The sequence below is a fragment of the Schistocerca nitens genome, chromosome 2 (genome assembly GCF_023898315.1).
Source record: "Schistocerca nitens isolate TAMUIC-IGC-003100 chromosome 2, iqSchNite1.1, whole genome shotgun sequence".
Lineage (NCBI taxonomy): Eukaryota > Metazoa > Arthropoda > Insecta > Orthoptera > Acrididae > Schistocerca > Schistocerca nitens.
In genome coordinates, this window is record NC_064615.1 from 18,842,662 (window position 1) to 18,863,854 (window position 21,193).

General features: G+C 43.8%; 1 protein-coding gene across 1 annotated transcript in view; it reads left to right on the forward strand.

Annotated features, from left to right (window-relative positions):
* The window catches only part of LOC126237547 (proline-rich protein 2-like), a 125,265-nt gene extending 105,681 nt beyond the window's left edge, over positions 1–19,584 (forward strand). The window contains exon 3 of the mRNA XM_049947733.1: positions 19,473–19,584. Coding sequence (XP_049803690.1) covers positions 19,473–19,584 — 112 coding nt within the window. The remainder of the gene's footprint in view (positions 1–19,472) is intronic.
* The last annotated feature ends 1,609 nt before the right edge of the window (positions 19,585–21,193 follow it).

Sequence of the window (21,193 nt, forward strand, 5' to 3'; positions counted from 1 at the left end):
ACCAGTGGTGTACGGCCAGTGTAGGAGATCGCTCCCCACACCATGATGCCAGGTGTTGGCCCTGTGTGCCTCGGTCGTATGCAGTCCTGATTGTGGCGCTCACCTGCACGGCGCCAAACACGCATACGACCATCATTGGCACCAAGGCAGAAGCGACTCTCATCGCTGAAGACGACACGTCCCCATTCGTTCCTCCATTCACGCCTGTCGCGACACCACTGGAGGCGGGCTGCACGATGTTGGGGCGTGAGCGGAAGACAGCCTAACGGTGTGCGGGACCGTAGCTCAGCTTCATGGAGACGGTTGCGAATGGTCCTCGCCGATACCCCAGGAGCAACAGTGTCCCTAATTTGCTGGGAAGTGGCGGTGCGGTCCCCTACGGCACTGCGTAGGATCCTACGGTCTTGGCGTACATCCGTGCGTCGCTGCGGTCCGGTCCCAGGTCGACGGGCACGTGCACCTTCCGCCGACCACTGGCGACAACATCGATGTACTGTGGAGACCTCACGCCCCACGTGTTGAGCAATTCGGCGGTACGTCCACCCGGCCTCCCGCATGCCCACTATACGCCCTCGCTCAAAGTCCGTCAACTGCACATACGGTTCACGTCCACGCTGTCGCGGCATGCTACCAGTGTTAAGGACTGCGATGGAGCTCCGTATGCCACGGCAAACTGGCTGACACTGACGGCGGCGGTGCACAAATGCTGCGCAGCTAGCGCCATTCGACGGCCAACACCGCGGTTGCTGGTGTGTCCGCTGTGCCGTGCGTGTGATCATTGCTTGTACAGCTCTCTCGCAGTGTCCGGAGCAAGTATGGTGGGTCTGACACACCGGTGTCAATGTGTTCTTTTTTCCATTTCCAGGAGTGTAGATCGTTCGGTAAGGCTACGCACACGTATCAATGTTTTAGACACTTGCCAGCTGAAGTAAGAACAATACTATGAAGGGGCGAAGCACACACTTAGTAAGAGGCATGAAATATCACATCACAGTCCTTGCAACGCTTTGCTGCCTCAAGAGCAATCATCATTATATTTCTCTAATCGTTGGTAGGAGTTGAATTACTTAACTTGATGCCAGCTGGTGGATCGATGTGGCGAAGATACCAGACGTTGCTTGGTTCGACAGTAACAGCCTGTCCCTTCACGGAAGCGAGCGTATGCATAGCTTCACGAGGCTGCCAAGAAGCAACAGCGTTGGCCCTCTGTTACTGACCCCAGTACGATCAAGCGCTAACTGCCGCCCGTATTCAGTCACACCGTACTCACTGTCGTCTCTCCAACGTCTCGCTAATACGCGCACTTCCGCTTGCTGTCCGCAACCTTGTTGTCCCTTTCCAATTCTTTTCTTTATTGAATTTCGATGGCAGCAGCTTAGTATGCCGCTCTTCAGCCTACAGACTTTGTTTTAAAAAAGGAGAAGATAATATGTAATAAAAAACAGGCGACAAAATCGGAGACAAAGGGTAACATGGCGAAAAAATCGTGGAACTTAAAACATAGAACAAGGGGGATGATGATGCTAATAAAATACATATGAACCAGACAGGTAAAATAATAGACAGACAATTAAAAAACACGCCAACAGTCTGGTTTGTGTTCGCAAAAGACACAAAATTCACACCCAGCGACAGCATGGTTTCTGTTAGCAACACGGGAAAAGATGGAACAACACTGAACAGTCACTGGAACACAGCACTAAAATATGACATACCACAGCCGAGAGCAGGTGGGGGGAAACTGGACAGAGGATGGGAAAATAAAATAGGGGGGAAGGTGAGGAAAAGCGAAGGGGGGAGGGGGGAAGGAGCCAATGGAGGATGAGGACCCATAAGAGGGGTGGGGGGTGCTGGGCAGACGCGACAGGGAGTGGGGAAGGCAGAGGATGGAAAGACAAAAGGACTCGGGGGGGGGGGGGGGAGAAGGGAGGTAGGAAGAGGTTTGGTGGGGAGAAACACAGGATGGAAGGGGGGAAGAGGGAGCCCAGGGAAAGGACGGAGGAAAGGAAGGGGGGGTGAGGATCAGAGTTGATAGGAGGGGTAAATGGAGGGAGAGAGGGCATCGTCCGGGAGGGGAGTTGATGGAAAGGAGGTGAAGGGTGTAGAGATGGAGGGTAGAGCGGACACAACAGTGAAGGCGTGGAAGGGGGCAGGTCCCTTTCCACTCCGTACTGCCCGCTATATGCTGAGCCGGGCCAGGCTCCAAAGACCAACTTCTGCCAGAGGGAACTGATAGTGCCTAACCAAAGCCTGGAGCCACTCCCGCCAGCCACGACTCAGTATCAAATAGTATTCATCTCTAAACTGAGAACAGGTACGGCATGCGAAGTCAGAAACAGAGGGTGTACAGTAGACCTACCGAGCGCTATCTGGTGACCGTGAGAAGCCCTCAGTATGCACGTATTAGTGCCAAGTGCCACTGAATACAGTCCTGGACAATGTTTTTCTTTTCTTTTTTTTCCTTTCAGTGTATTTGTCTAGCTTCTGAAGAAGTCATTCACAGTAAGAGTCGAAAAGCAGTCCGTCTTCAGGCCACGAGTGGCCTACCGGGACCATCCGACCGCCGTGTCATCCTCAGCGGAGGATGCGGATAGGAGGGCGGTGGGGTCAGCACACCGCTCTCCCGGTCGTTATGATGGTATTCTTGACCGAAGCCGCTACTGTTCGGTCGAGTAGCTCCTCAATTGGCATCACGAGGCTGAGTGCACCCCGAAAAATAGCAACAGCGTATGGCGGCTGGATGGTCACCCCTCCTGGTGCCGGCCACGCCCAACAGCGCTTAACTTCGGTGATTTCACAAGAACCGGTTTATCCACTGCGGCAAGGCCGTTGCCGCAAGAGACGAAAAGGGGACAGAAAATGTTCCATAGACAACAACAAGAAATCGCAGTAAGCCGGCTGTCGGCAAGCCTGCCAAATCCTTGCGTGGTAACCTGCCTCGCCGTGGTTCTGAAGCCCTTCGGGACGAGTGCTCCAGGACGGAGGCAGGAGGCTGCGGCAGCGGGAGATATCTCTGGACGGTGGCGGCGGCGGCGGCGGCGGTGTGTCGGCACGCGGTGTCGGCAGGTAGCGGCCGGGCGCGGCCCGCAAGGAATGCGTCCGCCCCCGCCGCCGCCGCCGCCTCCACCGCCCTGGGAGCGCCAGACGCGCGCCGCCGCCGCCGCCGCGCCGCCTCCCGCTGCACCACCGATCGCCTCCCGCGCCACACCGAGCCGCGCCACTCCGCGCCATTCCGATATGGATTTCGCAGCTGTGTGCATCGATCCCCGAGGCCTGGCCTCGCCAGTCCGTACCTGCGGCAGGCACGCAGCGTCTGCGTGACGCCGGCCCGCCTCTTCTGCCGCACTGCTGTCTCAGCTGCCGTCCGCGCGTCGCCGCCGCTTCTCTTAACCCTGCCCTAATCTTGGGGTCTTGAAAGGAGAATATAAGATGAACGTCAACAAAAGCAAAACGAGGATCATGGAATGTAGTCGAATTAAGTCGGGTGATGCTGAGGGAATTAGATTAGGAAATGAGACACTTCAAGTAGTAAAGGAATTTTGCTATTTGGGGAGCAAAACAACTGACGATGCTCGAAGTAGAGAGGATATAAAATGTAGACTGGCAATGGAAAGGAAAGCGTTTCTGAAGAAGAGAAATTTGTTAACATCGAGTATAGATTTAAGTCTCAGGAAGTCGTTTCTGAAAGTATTTGTATGGAGTGTAGTCATGTATGGAAGTGAAACGTGGACGACAAATAGTTTGGACAAGAAGACAATAGAAGCTTTCGAAATGTGGTGCTATAGAAGAATGCTCAAGATTAGATGGGTAGATCACGTAACTAATGAGGCGGTATTGGCTCTGAGCACTATGGGACTTAACTGCTACGGTCATCAGTCCCCTAGAACTTAGAACTACTTAAACCTAACTAACCTAAAGACAGCACACAACACCCAGCCATCACGAGGCAGAGAAAATCCCTGACCCCGCCGGGAATCGAACCCGGGAACCCGGGCGTGGGAAGCGAGAACGCTACCGCACGACCACGAGATGCGGGCGAGGAGGTATTGAATATAATTGGAGAGAAGAGGAGTTTGTGGCAGAACTTGGCAAGAAGAAGGGACCAGTTGGTAGGGCATGTTCTGAGGCATCTGGAGATCACAAATTTAGCATTGGAGGGTAGCGTGGAGGGTAAAAATCAGAGAGGGAGACCAAGAAATGAATAAACTAAGCAGATTCAGAGGGATGTAGGTTGCAGTAAGTACTGGGATATGAAGAAGCTTGCACAGGATACAGTAGCATGGAGAGCTGCATCAAACCAGTCTCAGGACTGAAGGCCACAACAACAACAACAACAACAATCTTGGGGTCGATATTACCCGAGAAACAGATTGTTCTATCATAACAGTTTTAAACAACCCCATGCAGAACCTAGTGACGCCAGTATACGAGGGTCACTCCAAAAGAATGTACACTATTTTCGTAAAAATACAGTTTTCGTTCTGGATTTGTGAAAGTTTTACGCTGTGTAGATACATCCTTCCCGCTTGTCTTCAAACTTAGTTCAACATGTTCCCGTGAGTGACGCCGTCACAACATGTCTTCTACATATACATCTACATACATACTCCGCAATCCACCATACGGTGCGTGGCGGAGGGTACCTCGTACCACAACTAGCATCTTCTCTCCCTGTTCCACTCCCAAACAGAACGAGGGAAAAATGACTGCCTACATGCCTGTGTACGAGCCCTAGTCTTATCTTTGTGATCTTTCTGCGAAATGTAATTTGGCGGCAGTAAAATTGTACTGCAGTCAGCCTCAAATGCTGGTTCTCTAAATTTCCTCAGTAGCGATTCACGACAAGAAGGCCTCCTCCCCTCTAGAGACTCTCACCCGAGTTCCTGAAGCATTTCCGTAACACTCGCGTGATGACCAAACCTACCACTAACAAATCTAGCAGCCCGCCTCTGAATTGCTTCTACGTCCTCCCTCAATTCGACCTGATAGGGATCCCAAATGCTCGAGCAGTACTCAAGAATAGGCTGCATTAGTGTTTTATAAGCGGTTTCCTTTAGAGAAGAACCACATCTTTACAAAATTCTACCAATTGTAACAACTACAACGGCTTCTGATACCAAATGTAACAGTTGTGTTACTAAATGTGACACTTCTGTCACTAAATGTAACTGGGTTTTCTCTTTTGATGCTGTCAATTGTCAGGATGGGCATTCTAAAGCATTCTGTCAGGGTGAAAATATTACATAATTTAACGTTTCTCTCTTAACAACATGTGGGCAGGGTGGGTTCTTCCTTGGCTCGGGTATGAGGTCGAATGAAACATCATTTTTACATAAGATAACTTTTATTGAAGATTTGTACAACTGTATCTTACGGGATGTTCTGGTTCGGAGAGCGGCAGCTGTGTCGTTTGTGAAGTCTTCTGCTGCGGCAGCGGCGGCGGCGGCGGCGGCGGCGGCGTCTGATTACGCGTAGCGGTGTGTATCTCGTGTCGCTGTCTCGCTCAGTTGACTGGAGAAGCGCAGCGCGAGGTGGCCCGTTTAATTATTGCAAGCGAAATCGTGCGTCGGATGATACCTTGGGAGTGGCGTCCCAGTGTTTCTCTTCTCTATGCGGCCGCGTGTGTTGTGCGTCGACCAGCGGAGCGGCGCGGCGGGGGAAGGCCAGTGTCCCGGACTCGAACCACGGACTCCCGCTTGCCAGTCTTCGGCTGTCAGGTCTTCATCCCAGCTCACAGGTGACTACTGATGTGAGGCCGTCTCCTTCCCATCCTCACGAGTCACCCGGGTACGTAAAAATCAGACTTCAAATACCTTTTAACTTCTGTCTTCTGGCGCTACGGCGGCTGCTTGCTACTCCATTACAGCGGCGGACTTGGTTCGTCTGTGCATGATGCAGACTCTTCTTGCATGACGCTCTTCAGCACCTAAACTGACTGAAAACTACTGCTACTCTTCTTTTCTTCCTTCGTCTCTCGTCTTCGTCTTTGTCTCCGCCTCCGTCTCCGTCTTCATCTGACTTCCTCCGTCTGGCCCACTGCGTCTCGCGTATTTATTCACTTCAGTTTACTGGAGGTGAACGACTTCACGGTCATCGCCTCGTCTGTCACGTTGAATAGCTTCTCGAAGAATCTTCTTAACGTCGGTCATTGGCTCTTGGGATGTAGGCGAGGGCCTTTGCTCACATACGACAACTGAGAAACACGTGAGCCGTTCGGGCGATGCCCTGACGGCTGAATCGACAGCGCCCGCTTATGTGGAATTTGCTGACTTCAGGGTCATTGTCTCTTCTGTTCTGCTGTTTCGGCCCGCTGTTTGCGAGTATGTAACTCTCTAAACTAAACCAAGTTTTTCATCTATATTCTAATTTCTAGTTCACTTTGATTTCACTAATTTATTTACTTAAGTACCACTCAACATTCCTCCACCCTTCGGAGAAATTCGCCCTCGAATTTACCACTCAACATTCCTCCACTCTTCACACGGCAAAAGCACTAACATAAACAATGAAAACTCTCGACTTAGAAAATTACACACGCTTCACATTAAGTATGTGGAAAATACTATCACTTTACAAAAGCACTGTACGCTCATAAATCACATAGTTCACACATAAATGGTTGTAATAAGTGTAACAAATCTTTATGACAATGAATGAACAAAAATAGATTATTCACTTAGAAAGTAACATAGCAACACCTGTTTAATCAACCCTATATGAATGCAAGAATATTTATTCTACAGTATTGTTTACTTTAACATAAGACTGTTTAATAAAGAATGAAGTACAATAAACAAAATTAATACACTAATGCTCAAAAGTAAACACTGAAGTACACCAGTTAAGAATGTGGTATCCAGTTAACAGGGATTTGATGAAGTGGTATATTATGATTTGGCTTATTTTTCGTCTTAGATAAAAGAAAACTGTACAAAGTAGAAACACCAACACAAAGGTTCCAGATATACCCGTTCCTAGCATTATAATTTTAGTTTTGTGTTCACCTTTTAATTTTAAAACATGTTGCATCATAACATTGGCATCAATTTTGCCTTGCTGTGAGTTTATGAACATATCTAATGACTTCAGAAGGGAACTGTCAAGGGAGTCATTGAGGTAGGACAGGTTTTGTGTAGGAAATGCTTGCATGGCGTTTTCTGAAGAAAGCAAACAACATGGTTATGATCTTACCAACCTAGTAAAAACAAAAACAAAGAAAAGAATGAATACATTGTTAACTACAAGATCTACATGTCTCTACGTTCAACTTTTCTTTCTTAAAAAATAAACCCTTATCATTTATTAATTATTTACATATGTATATTACAGTCTACTAAGATTCAACTAGGACATTCGTACTCTTGGTCGAAGATTGTATGGTGCCATGTCTGTATGTTGTGCTGGCGTGGCCACTCTTTTTCCTTTTCGGGTACTTCCTCCACCCTTCGGAAAAGCAGGTACTATTTCTGAAGGAATTACATCTGGAGCGCCCTTGAAAGGTTTTAAACGACTTGCATGGACAATGGTAGTTCTGGTGGGCAGTTGCAATTTAACGTTGACTGGTGACGTGATCTCAATAATTTGATAAGGACCTCTGTAGTTTGTTACAAATTTCTTCGTTTTTCCTTTAGCAATGTAAGGAGTCGAAAGCATAACCCACTGACCGATTTTGTAATTTGGATATTTAGCTTGGGTATTACCTAATCTTTCCTGTCGTTCCAAAGCCTTTGTATTAGATTTTTGAACCTTTTTCCATACATCCTTCATCATTCGACTGAAATCTCTTACTGTTTCTCCGACTTTTCCGTTTTTCTGCCTGATTACATCAAAAGGGGACGGCATTTTTCTGCCATAGACCACTTCATAAGGTGACATGCCAGTTGCTTCATGCGTTTTGGCGTTGTATACCGACACGATTATTGGTAAATACGTATCCCAATTAGAATGTTGTTCGTTAATATAATAACTAAGCATCTTGCCAATTGTCCGATGAACTCTTTCTGTGCGCCCGTTGCACTGAGGGTGTAACGGAGTTGTGCGTAATTTGCGTATTTTTAGTAAGTGGCAAAGCTGTTTCATTAGTTCAGACATAAAATTAGATCCCTGATCTGTGATAATAGCTTCAGGTACGCCAAATTTAAGTATCCAGTTGTTAACTAAAGCTTGGGCAACTGTATTTGCTTGCTGATCTGGGAGACTCACCATAGCTAGATAGCGTGAAAAGTGATCTATAATTGTAAGGACATACTTATTACCAGCCGGTGTTTTATGAAATGGCCCGTAGAGATCCACTCCGCAGATTTGATATGGACATGAAGCCTCAGGGAGCCTCTGTAAGGGTATTTTTGAACGAGAAAGTTCAGCTCGTTGTGCGCACGCAATGCAATTACGAACGTACTGCGCAACATCCTGCTTTCTGGTTTGCCACCAAAATCGCTCTGCTACACGTCTTTCGGTTGTCCGCTGTCCACCGTGTCCTGCAAGGATATGATCGTGGGCCTCTGCCATTATTTCTTGTCTAAGGTGTAGGGGAACAACAATTCGCGGTCCAAGTTTTGTTTTACGGCGTAATACACCATCTTCAAAGCAAAATTGTTTTTGAGTTGCGTATTTTTTGCATTCTGTATCCTCATCTTGTGCCTTTCTCCAGTCCTCAGTATCTCGGCCTGTTGCTTCCAAAAGTGCTATTTTCCGACTTAGACAATCTGCATTTGTGTGTTTTTTGCCTGGTTTATGGATAACTTCGAAATCCATTTCGGAAAGACATAGGGCCCAACGCGTGAGACGACTAGATGGATCCTTTAATCCAAGCAACCATTTTAAAGCTGCGTGGTCTGTAATGACCTTGAATTTCCTACCATACAAATAGCATTTAAAGTATTTGATACCATAAATAACACTTAACAATTCTTTCTCCGTTGTGGAATAATTTCTTTCTGCCGTTGTTAGTTGTCTCGAAGCGTAGGCTATGGGGTGTTCCGCGCCATTAATATTCTGACTCAAAACAACTCCTACTGAATGACCACTTGCGTCACAGGATAAAATAAATTCTTTATTATAATCTGGGTAGGCTAATACTGGACTGTGTGTTAACTTATCTTTAAGGGTTTGAAATGCTGATTCACAATCTTCAGACCAATGAAACTTTGCACCCTTTTTCAATAATTGGGTTAAGGGTCGGGCAATTTCAGCGAAATTTTGAACATATTTCCGGTAGTACGATGCGAGACCAATGAAACTTTGTACTTCCTTAACGCGTTGTGGTGTTGGGAAGTCCTTAACTGCCGAAATTAATCGAGGATCTGTTTTAATTCCTTTTTCACTAATGACATGCCCAAGGTATGTAACCTCTGTCAATGCAAAACTACATTTTTCCATGTTTAATGTTAATTTAGCTTTTCTAAGTCTCTGAAAAACATTACGCAGACGCACAGCATGTTCATTAATGTCTTTGGAGAATACAATAATGTCGTCTAGGTATACACAACATTGCTGAGTTTTGAGTCCTCGCAATACTCCATCGAGTAGTCTTTGAAAAGTTGCTGGTGCATTTTTCAAACCGAAAGGCATTCTTTTAAATTGCCAGTGGCCTCCAGGGGTAGAAAATGCTGTTTTATGCCTATCTTCAGGTGCAACTTCCAATTGATGATATCCGCTACGTAGATCGATTGTTGAAAAGTATTTACTGTTACCCAAACTGTCAATGATATCGGTAATGTTTGGAAGAGGATAAACATCTGAGATAGTTTGTTTGTTAAGGTGTCTGTAGTCACAACAGAATCTATATCGTTTCGTACCGTCGGGAGACTTCTTTGGAATAATTACGATATTTGAATTATAAGGAGAATCAGAATATTCTATAATTCCATCTTTTAGATGCTGTTCTATGAATTCATCCAGTACTGGCTGTAAGTGATGCGCAACTCTATAAGGCTTCCTATAAACTGGGGGGCTATTTCCTGTTGGGATCCTATGCTGTGTGATATTTGTTGCTGGCAGTGGACCTTCTGCATTAAATAAATCTTGAAACTCAACTAAAACTGCTTCTATCGTGTCTCTATCCTTTCCTTGCAAATGCTCAATCTTCTGGCGTAATGCGGTTTTATAGGCGTCTGGTTTCTGACCATCGTTAATATCTGACCAAATGAAATCTTCTTCTTCAAAAGTACTGACTGTAGCTACTAATATTCCCTTATGCAACTCTTTGTCCTCCACTCCGAAATTGTCAATATGTACCGGTACTTTTCTTTCTCCTTCAACGTCTTGAACCCGTACAACACTCCTTCGTACAAAACAATGTGATACATCTAATTCCTCATTTTCCTCTAAAGGCTCTATTAGACACACTGTATCTGTAGGTACTTCGGAGTCAACGGTCATCCAGAAAAGTTTTCCTGAGCCAGATGGTATCTGATCCCGCGAATCAACCTTCAAGGACGTTGCACGCAGTATAGTTGATTTCGCCTTCCGGTTAGGGAAATCTTGCGGCAGAGGGCCCTTTGCAGCGGTGTCACCTAGCTGAAACACTATTCCGCTAAGTTCGACAGTTTGCTGTCTGAGGTCGATTTTAGCGTGATGTTTATTCAGGAAATCCAGTCCTAGGATCGCGTCGTACCCGTCAGTTACTTTTGTTACCACTTCTACATCTTCCTTAAATTGTACACCGTGAATATAGAAAATCAGTGATGTACATCCTAATGACTTCACTGTACCTCCTCCTACTCCACTCAATCTATACCTTGGAGGGTCATATTTCTTTTCTCCAATACATTCATTACTTACTATTGATACGTTTGCACCTGTATCCACTAGTATCCTTGCCTCCTTATCCTGTATGGTAGCAGATAACCAGCATTCCGCCTTCACATTCGCCTTAATGGCATGAAATTTTATTGGGAACGCCTGGCGGCGGCTCCGGCATTCCCGTTTGAGTTTAACTGATTTCTATTTCCAAAAACTTTCTTAGACCTGCATTCCTTGAATGTGTGACCTATTCTTTGACAATTAGTGCATTTAGGTTGTCTGCAATTTTTTGCTATATGGCCCTGTCGATCGCACCTAAAACATCGTACTCCTGCTGAAAATACATTTCGCTTCTCCTTGTATCTGGTGGCAATGTCTATTTCTTCGAAAGCTGTCGCCACAGATACAGCTTCTGCTAAATTTTTAGGAAACTCTGCCCTGACACGACGGGACGTTTCAGGAGGCAACCCACGTAAAAATGTATCCAGAGCTCTATTTTCTGCCTCTTGTAAAATAACTTTATTTGCTTCATCACTAGTTGTCAACTGATAGGTGTTAATATTAACTTTTCTAATCCTATCTACAAAGCTTTCTAACGACTCGTTTTGCCTCTGAGTGATAGTGTTTAACTGTTCCCTATAAAATCTACAGCTGTTCTGTTTTTGAAAACGTTTAAGCAATCCTTTCTTTAATTCCTCAAATGTTGGAGCATTCCGTAATTCTTCATGGTATAAGACGTGTGCTTTAGCCTCTCCTGTCAATCGTAACTTTGTCATTTGTAAGAGCTGTTCATCTGACCATGATCCTAACTTTGCAGCTGCTACTAAATCATCAAAAAAGGCTGTTATGTCTTCGCCAGGTTTACCTGAAAAAGGAGTTACTAAGGCTGCTGCTGAGGAATTTAAGGTGGGAGGGATTGAACTGGTTTGCCTAACGTCACTCAACTGTTTAAATAATGCATTATTATCGTTTTTAAGCTGTGCTATTTGATTAACTAAGCTCTGAATAGCTTCCTCAGTAGAAACCGCTTGTGGTGCTGACTCTGACTTTGTACGATTTCGTGTCATCATTTTACCAGCTAGTAGTTACACAATATTACCACACTGAATTCAAAAGATGTTTAAATATTTTCGACAAATTCTTAAGATCATGAGAGAAAATACACTTCTAAATAAAGAAAATATTACGACTGCTATGCGCACCTCTATCCTTTCATACATTAAACAATACTAACTGTGGACCTTTAGTGACTGTCACTCACACCTCATATTGAGCCAAGGGTTTTTCCTCTGACACCAAATGTAACAACTTTAACGGCTTCTGATACCAAATGTAACAGTTGTGTTACTAAATGTGACACTTCTGTCACTAAATGTAACTGGGTTTTCTCTTTTGATGCTGTCAATTGTCAGGATGGGCATTCTAAAGCATTCTGTCAGGGTGAAAATATTACATAATTTAACGTTTCTCTCTTAACAACATGTGGGCAGGGTGGGTTCTTCCTTGGCTCGGGTATGAGGTCGAATGAAACATCATTTTTACATAAGATAACTTTTATTGAAGATTTGTACAACTGTATCTTACGGGATGTTCTGGTTCGGAGAGCGGCAGCTGTGTCGTTTGTGAAGTCTTCTGCTGCGGCAGCGGCGGCGGCGGCGGCGGCGGCGGCGTCTGATTACGCGTAGCGGTGTGTATCTCGTGTCGCTGTCTCGCTCAGTTGACTGGAGAAGCGCAGCGCGAGGTGGCCCGTTTAATTATTGCAAGCGAAATCGTGCGTCGGATGATACCTTGGGAGTGGCGTCCCAGTGTTTCTCTTCTCTATGCGGCCGCGTGTGTTGTGCGTCGACCAGCGGAGCGGCGCGGCGGGGGAAGGCCAGTGTCCCGGACTCGAACCACGGACTCCCGCTTGCCAGTCTTCGGCTGTCAGGTCTTCATCCCAGCTCACAGGTGACTACTGATGTGAGGCCGTCTCCTTCCCGTCCTCACGAGTCACCCGGGTACGTAAAAATCAGACTTCAAATACCTTTTAACTTCTGTCTTCTGGCGCTACGGCGGCTGCTTGCTACTCCATTACAGCGGCGGACTTGGTTCGTCTGTGCATGATGCAGACTCTTCTTGCATGACGCTCTTCAGCACCTAAACTGACTGAAAACTACTGCTACTCTTCTTTTCTTCCTTCGTCTCTCGTCTTCGTCTTTGTCTCCGCCTCCGTCTCCGTCTTCATCTGACTTCCTCCGTCTGGCCCACTGCGTCTCGCGTATTTATTCACTTCAGTTTACTGGAGGTGAACGACTTCACGGTCATCGCCTCGTCTGTCACGTTGAATAGCTTCTCGAAGAATCTTCTTAACGTCGGTCATTGGCTCTTGGGATGTAGGCGAGGGCCTTTGCTCACATACGACAACTGAGAAACACGTGAGCCGTTCGGGCGATGCCCTGACGGCTGAATCGACAGCGCCCGCTTATGTGGAATTTGCTGACTTCAGGGTCATTGTCTCTTCTGTTCTGCTGTTTCGGCCCGCTGTTTGCGAGTATGTAACTCTCTAAACTAAACCAAGTTTTTCATCTATATTCTAATTTCTAGTTCACTTTGATTTCACTAATTTATTTACTTAAGTACCACTCAAGACGACTATACGCCTTCCCCACAACTGCCATTACATGCTTGTCCCACTTCATATCGCTCTGCAGTGTTACGCCCAAATATTTAATCGACGTGACTGTGTCAAGCGCTACACTACTAATGGAGTATGTAACGTTCGCTGGCAGCACACACACTATGAAGCAGTTCGTATGTACTGTAATTGTTTAACAAAAAAAATATTATTTAATTTTGTACAAAGGACATTCGTTATTATTGTAATATTTTCTGTAATAATATTCTCGATGTATTTATGATTGTAATATTTCTATACTCATAATGTAATTTCGAAATATGTCAATATCTGCGATAAGAAAAATGTAAAATACAGCCGCAGATTGCAAAGAGACATTAACGGTTCAGTGGCATAAATAGGAATACATAGTGTGCATTCTTTGTCGTCTTCCTCGAGAGCTGAGAGAGAGAGGAACCTATGACGTAGCATTTTATGAATGAGTAGACTTCTTTTGTCTGAATCCAGATTTAGCCGCCATTAGAGGAGAAATTACAAACTAATGTAAGTTGAATTATTGTTGTAGCCTAAATACATTATAATTTATCAAAATTGTGTATTACTAATGTAAATTAGCTTGCCCATGTCATCTATAATATTTCTTTAAAGAATTTTCAGCATTTTTAGCAATTACCGCTGGTGTTGCTGGGCTGTGTCGAGACCGAACGATTTGCAGCGGCGGCACATTTGAAAAATTGTTCCGCTAAGATAAATTAACCAAACCCGTAAATCGGGAGCAGATAAAATTAGCAGTGAATTACGAAAATATTTTTCTCTTACAGCGATCCTGAGACTGACGGAATTTATTACTGGTTTCACATTTGTGCATTCATAGGCGGATAGTTAACGTTGAAGTTTAACAATCTGTTGGTTCTTTCAATTTCTAAAGCAAATAACTTAAACGTATAGTGAAGTGTGTTTTATCAATGATAATTAAACGTTCAGGTCGGCTTGGCAACATTTAACCATTTTCTGCTAACAGAGACAGTCTTGTGTTCCATAGCTAACGCCGGGAAAGAATTCAGTAAATATTTAAAAAAAACCACTGCATTTAGAAAATGTGTGCCAAGGCCGAAATACGTAAAAAATTTAATTTATACAATTTTCAACTAAATGTTCTTAATCAGTTAATATGAATTTATCAGCATGAGAGGGTTGACTAAGTTCACGTAATTTTAAATGTGCTTAATGCTGTCGAAATGAATTTTTATTATCACACGTAAATAAGGGGTTCTACAACAAAGTTCGTACTGAAAAAAAATAACAAAAACAATTTAAAGTAACATTTCCATCCCCCCACATTTTCAAATTAATAATCAATTCATTTATGTATATATGGTTTTTTAAAATTTCATTAAATTGGCGCCCAACGTGGGGCTCGAATAAGCAGTGGCCACGAAATACCCATGAGATAACTAGGGAATTATTGTAATCGAACTTTGTTGGAGAACAATTCATAATTTTTTCATGTATTGTATGTATTGCCTAACCAATATTGTGTGGTAATACCTGTATATGATTTTTTGCATGAGAACACTATACACCCAGAGGCAAGCTGAAGAAGAGAGCTCATTATTTGAAAAAATTAATTACCTACCACAATACCAGGGGCAGCTGCACCCAAGATAGATCACCAAAAGGTAAAGCTACAGTGTAGTTGTCCTGTGGGTAGTAAAGTAGCCTCAGTGCGGTGTTCTCGGATCATTAGTGGTGTGCTTGTTGTTAGTGTTTTTTTTTTTTTTTTTTTTTTTTTTTATAACAGGACATTCGAGTAGTTAGTCATCGTAGTATATAATAAGTGTGTTTCAACAAATGACCATTTCTAGTGTGACTATGTCAGTGAAACCTGAGTGTTAGGATATTTAGTTCAGATTTTGTTTCTTTTGTTGACTATGGTTAGATTGCGTAGTAAGAAAGATATAAACATGGATAATGAACAAGTTACCAAGCAGTGATACCGAGTTAGAAAGTGGGGCACAAAGTAATGTTAGTGGCGTAGTTCAGGAAGTACAATGTGAGAATCTGGGGGCAGAAGGGCAAGAAATGTTCCCACTGCCAGCCAGTGATTCAGTTGAAAGTAGAAATACTGTGCCACCCACAAGCACTAGACACTGACCAGAGAGTGGTGAGGTGTCAGAAGTGCAATCATTAAGGGTTATGTTCGAGCGCATGCTCAATTTCCAAGCTGAATTTGCACGTATGCAAGCAGAACGCAATAGAGAACGTGATGCTAAACAAGCAGACCGTGATCGATGCCAGCATGAGAGAGACTTGTAGCTAATGCAATCTTTGGAAGCTATGCAAAGTGAGATTGTTAGTTTGAGACAAAACTATGAAACCATACCCAAAGCGGTGCAAGAACTGAGCGAAAGAGTAGATAATATCCAGGTGGCTAACGCCAGTATCGTAGACGAAATTAGTGTACTGGCTAACAGGATGGAAAAATTAGAAATTGACACAAGTCAAGCAATAGAGCAGAAAATGGCCGAACAAAATTGAAAACGAATTTACAAAAAAATAGACGAGAAGGTGCACGCCGCGATTGAGGCCAAAGACTTGGGCTCCAGTGCGGAAGTGCAGGACCTAAAAACGGCAGCGTACACTGACATTCCACGCCGCGATTGAGGCCAAAGACTTGGGCTCCAGTGCGGAAGTGCAGAACCAAAAGCGGCAGCGTACACTGACATTCCGCTGTGGCAGCGGGATGTAAACCGTCGTCTTGCGGAGCTGGAAAACAGCTTGTTGCACGACGACGCACGGGCGTGTGTCACGCCTGCCAGGTCCAACAATGATAGGCATATAAATACAACAGTGAGAAATTGCGACTGCGAGACAGAACAGGCAACCAATCTTAGCGAAACAAACAAATGTCACTCCAAAATAGTGATTGAAGAAAGCCTGATTAAAAACCGACAGTTTCAGATCTTTACAACGGAGAAGAAATCTGTTCACCCTGTAGTATTTATCAAGGGATTTAGAAACATTTTGCCTGGCGTTTGGAGTCATACACAGAAAATACAGTTTGTTATGTCTTACATACAAGGAGATGCTGCATTATGGGCAACCGAAGCGGCTGGCAGTTGCGACACATATGAGCCATTTGAAAAGGCATTCTTGGCCAAATATTGGTCAACATGTATTCAGGAGAGATTACGGAAAGAGGTATATAATCCAGAGCCGTATTCTCCACGATTAGGCAATTTGCGAAAATATTTTGAGAAATACATTAATAAGACCCGTTACTGGGACGAGCAGATTTCATCCCGGGACTTGATCAGACTTTTGAAATCACACTTGCCGATACACGTAAAGGAAAAACTTATACACTTACCGGAGAACGACATGGAACATTTCTTGTCTGTTCTGGACTCAATTGACCTGATTCAGGAGGATGTTAAGGCAGCCTCTGAACAGGCTAGAAGTAACGGAAACGGTTACAGAAATGGTCGAAATAACACGCCTCCACCAAATAATGGAAACGGCGGAGGTAACAATAGGAGACAAGATTATGTACAAAACGGGAATAGAGGTAGAGACCGGAACGGCAATAGTCCGCCGGTGAATAATGTCCGGAAAAGGAGGTTCGATGACCGATATGAAACAGGCCCACCAAGCAATAGTAGATGGAAAAATGCCAGGGGTCCGTGGAACACTAATACCTATAACGATGCAAACCGAACTTGGCCACAGAACCAGAGGCCCAGTCCGGACCGGCAAAACAGTGAAAGATATGACAATAACCGACCGCCACCACAAAATGCGCCAATTGCGCAACCGTGGCGGCCGACGCAACACAACTTACACATAGTGGAGGTCAGCGACACAGAGCAGCCACACCCATCCACCAGTAATAATCCAACAAACTAGATTCAGCCGAGATACGCTCTCCATCGTCGGCTGAGGTTTGGAGTGAGAGCAGCCCGATACAGAACAAAACATCGGGAATCTGTATTCCTCAGGTATAATGACGGGGTACAGATGGGACATGAATTAATAACTGAACCACCCACGTGCATAAAGGAGCACAAAGACGAAGTACAAGTGATAATAGAGATCAAAATTAACAATATTGATGTGCAAGCAATCGTAGAGAAGCCATAGCGTGCTCGTTCCTCGTATAAATGGTTTAAAGGTTGCCTGCATTTTGGGGGTAGATTTCTTGAGAGAAAGGGACGCAGTAATCGACCTTTCTCGGGGAAAATAAGTTTGATGAACACGGATAGGAGGATAGAATTGTCCATGCTCATATCTGAAGAGGTACCTGTGCCTAATTGTAATGCTATTAACATAAAATGTAGGAATCAGTGGATACTACATTTAGACAATCATTCTCTAGGACAAAATCTCTATTATCCAGACGTACAATTAAAAGCAAATGTGGACGCACTTGTGAACAAAGTATCACAGTCCGAAAATTTGAACTCAATGCAACAGCAGGATTTGGTACAGTTATTATCTAACTATGCAGATGTATTTTCAGAACGACCAGGAATTGTTAAGGGATATCAATACAAAATCGAGGTGAAGTCTCACAAAACCTACTGTCGAGCCTCATACTCCATTCCTTGGTCCAAGAAGGAAATAGTAGCTATCTCCTAGCAGATCCCCACTCAGGAAGAGTACGGGGACTGTATCCGCGTAAGGAAGTGAAAATATTCCTACAGTAAATGACTAATAGTCCTATGTGTTATGTGTAAAAAAGTTACACCATTCTTTTGAAAATGAATGAACATTAATGATGTGTGATCTGTAGAGATAATGTACTAGTGTAGAAGTATTTAGTTATACGAATACGATTGACTTTCTCTTTTGTTTATCAGTATTTGTGTTATGTCTTCTTTTTAATTAGTGTTAGTTTAAACATGCTCTAAATGTCTGCACAGATAACCTGATTAGTGCAATTATTTGCAGTGTTAAATTGTGACAGAGATCAGTCAGGAGGAACATTTTAGTAGTGATTAGTTTGTGTACTGCATGATATTCTATATGTGTGTCAAACTTGAAATATTTCTTGGTACAGTGTGTGTGTGTGTGTGTGTGTGTGTGTGTGTGTGTGTGTGCGCGCGTGTGTGTGTAGCTGTCAGATTGACAGGTTCGAACCCAGTATAATATTAATAATATGAAACCATGAGAACTTTATTTTCAACCAGTATTATCAAAGAGAGTAATGCACCCAGTAGTGACCCGAGGGCACCATGGGAGGCAAACTTATTGCAAATTTAAGTAACGCAAAGTTACGCACAAAGAAGCTTCAATTGAAGCATGTGCAGGTCCAATCAGTTAAAAGAGCTAGCCCGATACAGTCCAAGTCAATTTTAGCCTACAGAGACTACACTGTAGTTACGTAGGACCTTGCAAATAAAGTGAGACATAATTTCAAAGGAGTTATTGAATAATATGGCTGAATCCGGCTGGAATGCACAAATAAAATCTACTCGAACATAAATATAGATGATTTTTGGGCAAACTAATACGAAATTTTAATATTTGTTACCATGTACGCAATTATCACACACCTTGGTAAAGAGCGAACAAAGAAGTTACGCATGTGCTGTTACAAAAAAATTGCACAACGGACATTGTAAGTAAAAAAAAACTTAAACAAAAGTGCAGTATTGTGTGGCAGAGACAGACAGTGACTGTTAAACCTGCAGCAATACGTCACGAGGTTGTTTTGAAGAAGCAATAAGAAACTGTATCATCGCCGTGTGTGCAAGTGACAAGGAGCTAGCACGACACTAACAGTGAGTCGATAACAGTCGGTCGACCAAGCTAGTGTCAAACTATAACTCTTTGTGTGTCAAGGGACGCCAGGAAAGCGCATTGACTACAGAGATACATTTTGTTCTAAGGTGAAAACTTGCGTGTGACTAATGACAAGTCATGACATGGTGAAAAAATATTGTGTGCCCATAAAACGCGTTACTGTGACAACGAAACATTGTGCAAACCAGACTAGTGAAGGCCTCCTGAATAATAACTGCCAATAACTGTGTGCGTTCTTTCCCACGGCAGGAAAAATGCTCATAAGGATAGAACACTGTTTGTGAACTTGCTGCATGTTTGCTTCTTGCAGAAGATGTCACACGGGCGAGCTGATATACAACGCGCATCCGGCTACTTCAGCCATGCAGCGGCCGCAGCAGCCCGTAGCAGACCAGACAGCCACACGCCTCTCCGCGCCGTAGCTGTCAACACCGGGGGCGGTGACCTACACGGAGCCGACGCGCCGCGCCGAGCGCCGCTCAACAATCATTCCGCAGCGCTCACCAACTACAGCATTATTGACATATTCCAAAATATTTACACAAACTGCATAACATGTCAATGAAATCGATTTTTGACAAACATTGAACACTTATTATGTATACCCGTAAACTGACGAGAGAAAATGAACACTAACAAGTGTAGGAGATGGATTTGTAACACGTAGGTAGTGGGAACATTATGAAAAGTGACGTTGTGCTAAATGATTTCAAAAAACTGAGTGATATATCCTAGGACAAGTGACCTTGCAGTATATCGCAAAAATATTTCTTTAAAGAATTTTCAGCATTTTTAGCGATTATCGTTGGTGTTGCTGGGCTGTGCCGCGACCGAACGATTTGGAGCGGCGGCACATTTGAAAAATTGTTCCGCTAAGATAAATTAACCAAACCCGTAAATCGGGAGCAGATAAAATTAGCAGTGAATTACGAAAATATTTTTCTCTTACAGCGATCCTGAGACTGACGGAATTTATTACTGGTTTCACATTTGTGCATTCATAGGCGGATAGTTAACGTTGAAGTTTAACAATCTGTTGGTTCTTTCAATTTCTAAAGCAAATAACTTAAACGTATAGTGAAGTGTGTTTTATCAATGATAATTAAACGTTCAGGTCGGCTTGGCAATATTTAACCATTTTCTGCTAACAGAGACAGTCTTGTGTTCCATAGCTAACGCCGGGAAAGAATTCAGTAAATATTTTAAAAAACCACAGCATTTAAAAAATGTGTGCCAAGGCCGAAATACGTAAAAAATTTAATTTATGCAATTTTCAACTAAATGTTCTTAATCAGTTAATATGAATTTATCAGCATGAGAGGGTTGACTAAGTTCACGTAATTTTAAATGTGCTTAATTCTGTCTAAATGAATTTTTATTACCACACGTAAATAAGGGGTTCTACAACAAAGTTCGTACTGAAAGAAAAAATAACAAAAACGATTTAGCCCGCATCTCGTGGTCGTGCGGTAGCGTTCTCGCTTCCCACGCCCGGGTTCCCGGGTTCGATTCCCGGTGGGGTCAGGGATTTTCTCTGCCTCGTGATGGCTGGGTGTTGTGTGTGATGTCCTTGGGTTAGTTAGGTTTAAGTAGTTCTAAGTTCTAGGGGACTGATGACCATAGATGTTAAGTCCCATAGTGCTCAGAGCCATTTGAACCATTTTTTGAAAAACAATTTAAAGTAACATTTCCATCCCCCCACATTTTCAAATTAATAATCAATTCATTTATGTATGTATGTTTTTTTTTAAATTTCATTATAAGTATTCAAACATTACGGGATTCTTTTTCCTATTCATCTGCATTAATTTATATTTATCTATATTTAGAGTTAGCTGCCATTCTTTACACCAATCACAAATCCTGTCCAAGTCATCTTGTTTCCTCCTGCAGTGACTCAACGACGACACCTTCCCGTACACCACAGCATCATCAGCAAACAGCCGCACGTTGCTAACCACCCTATCCAAAATATCATTTATGTAGATAGGAAACAACAGCGGACCTACCACTCTTCCCTGGGGCACTCCA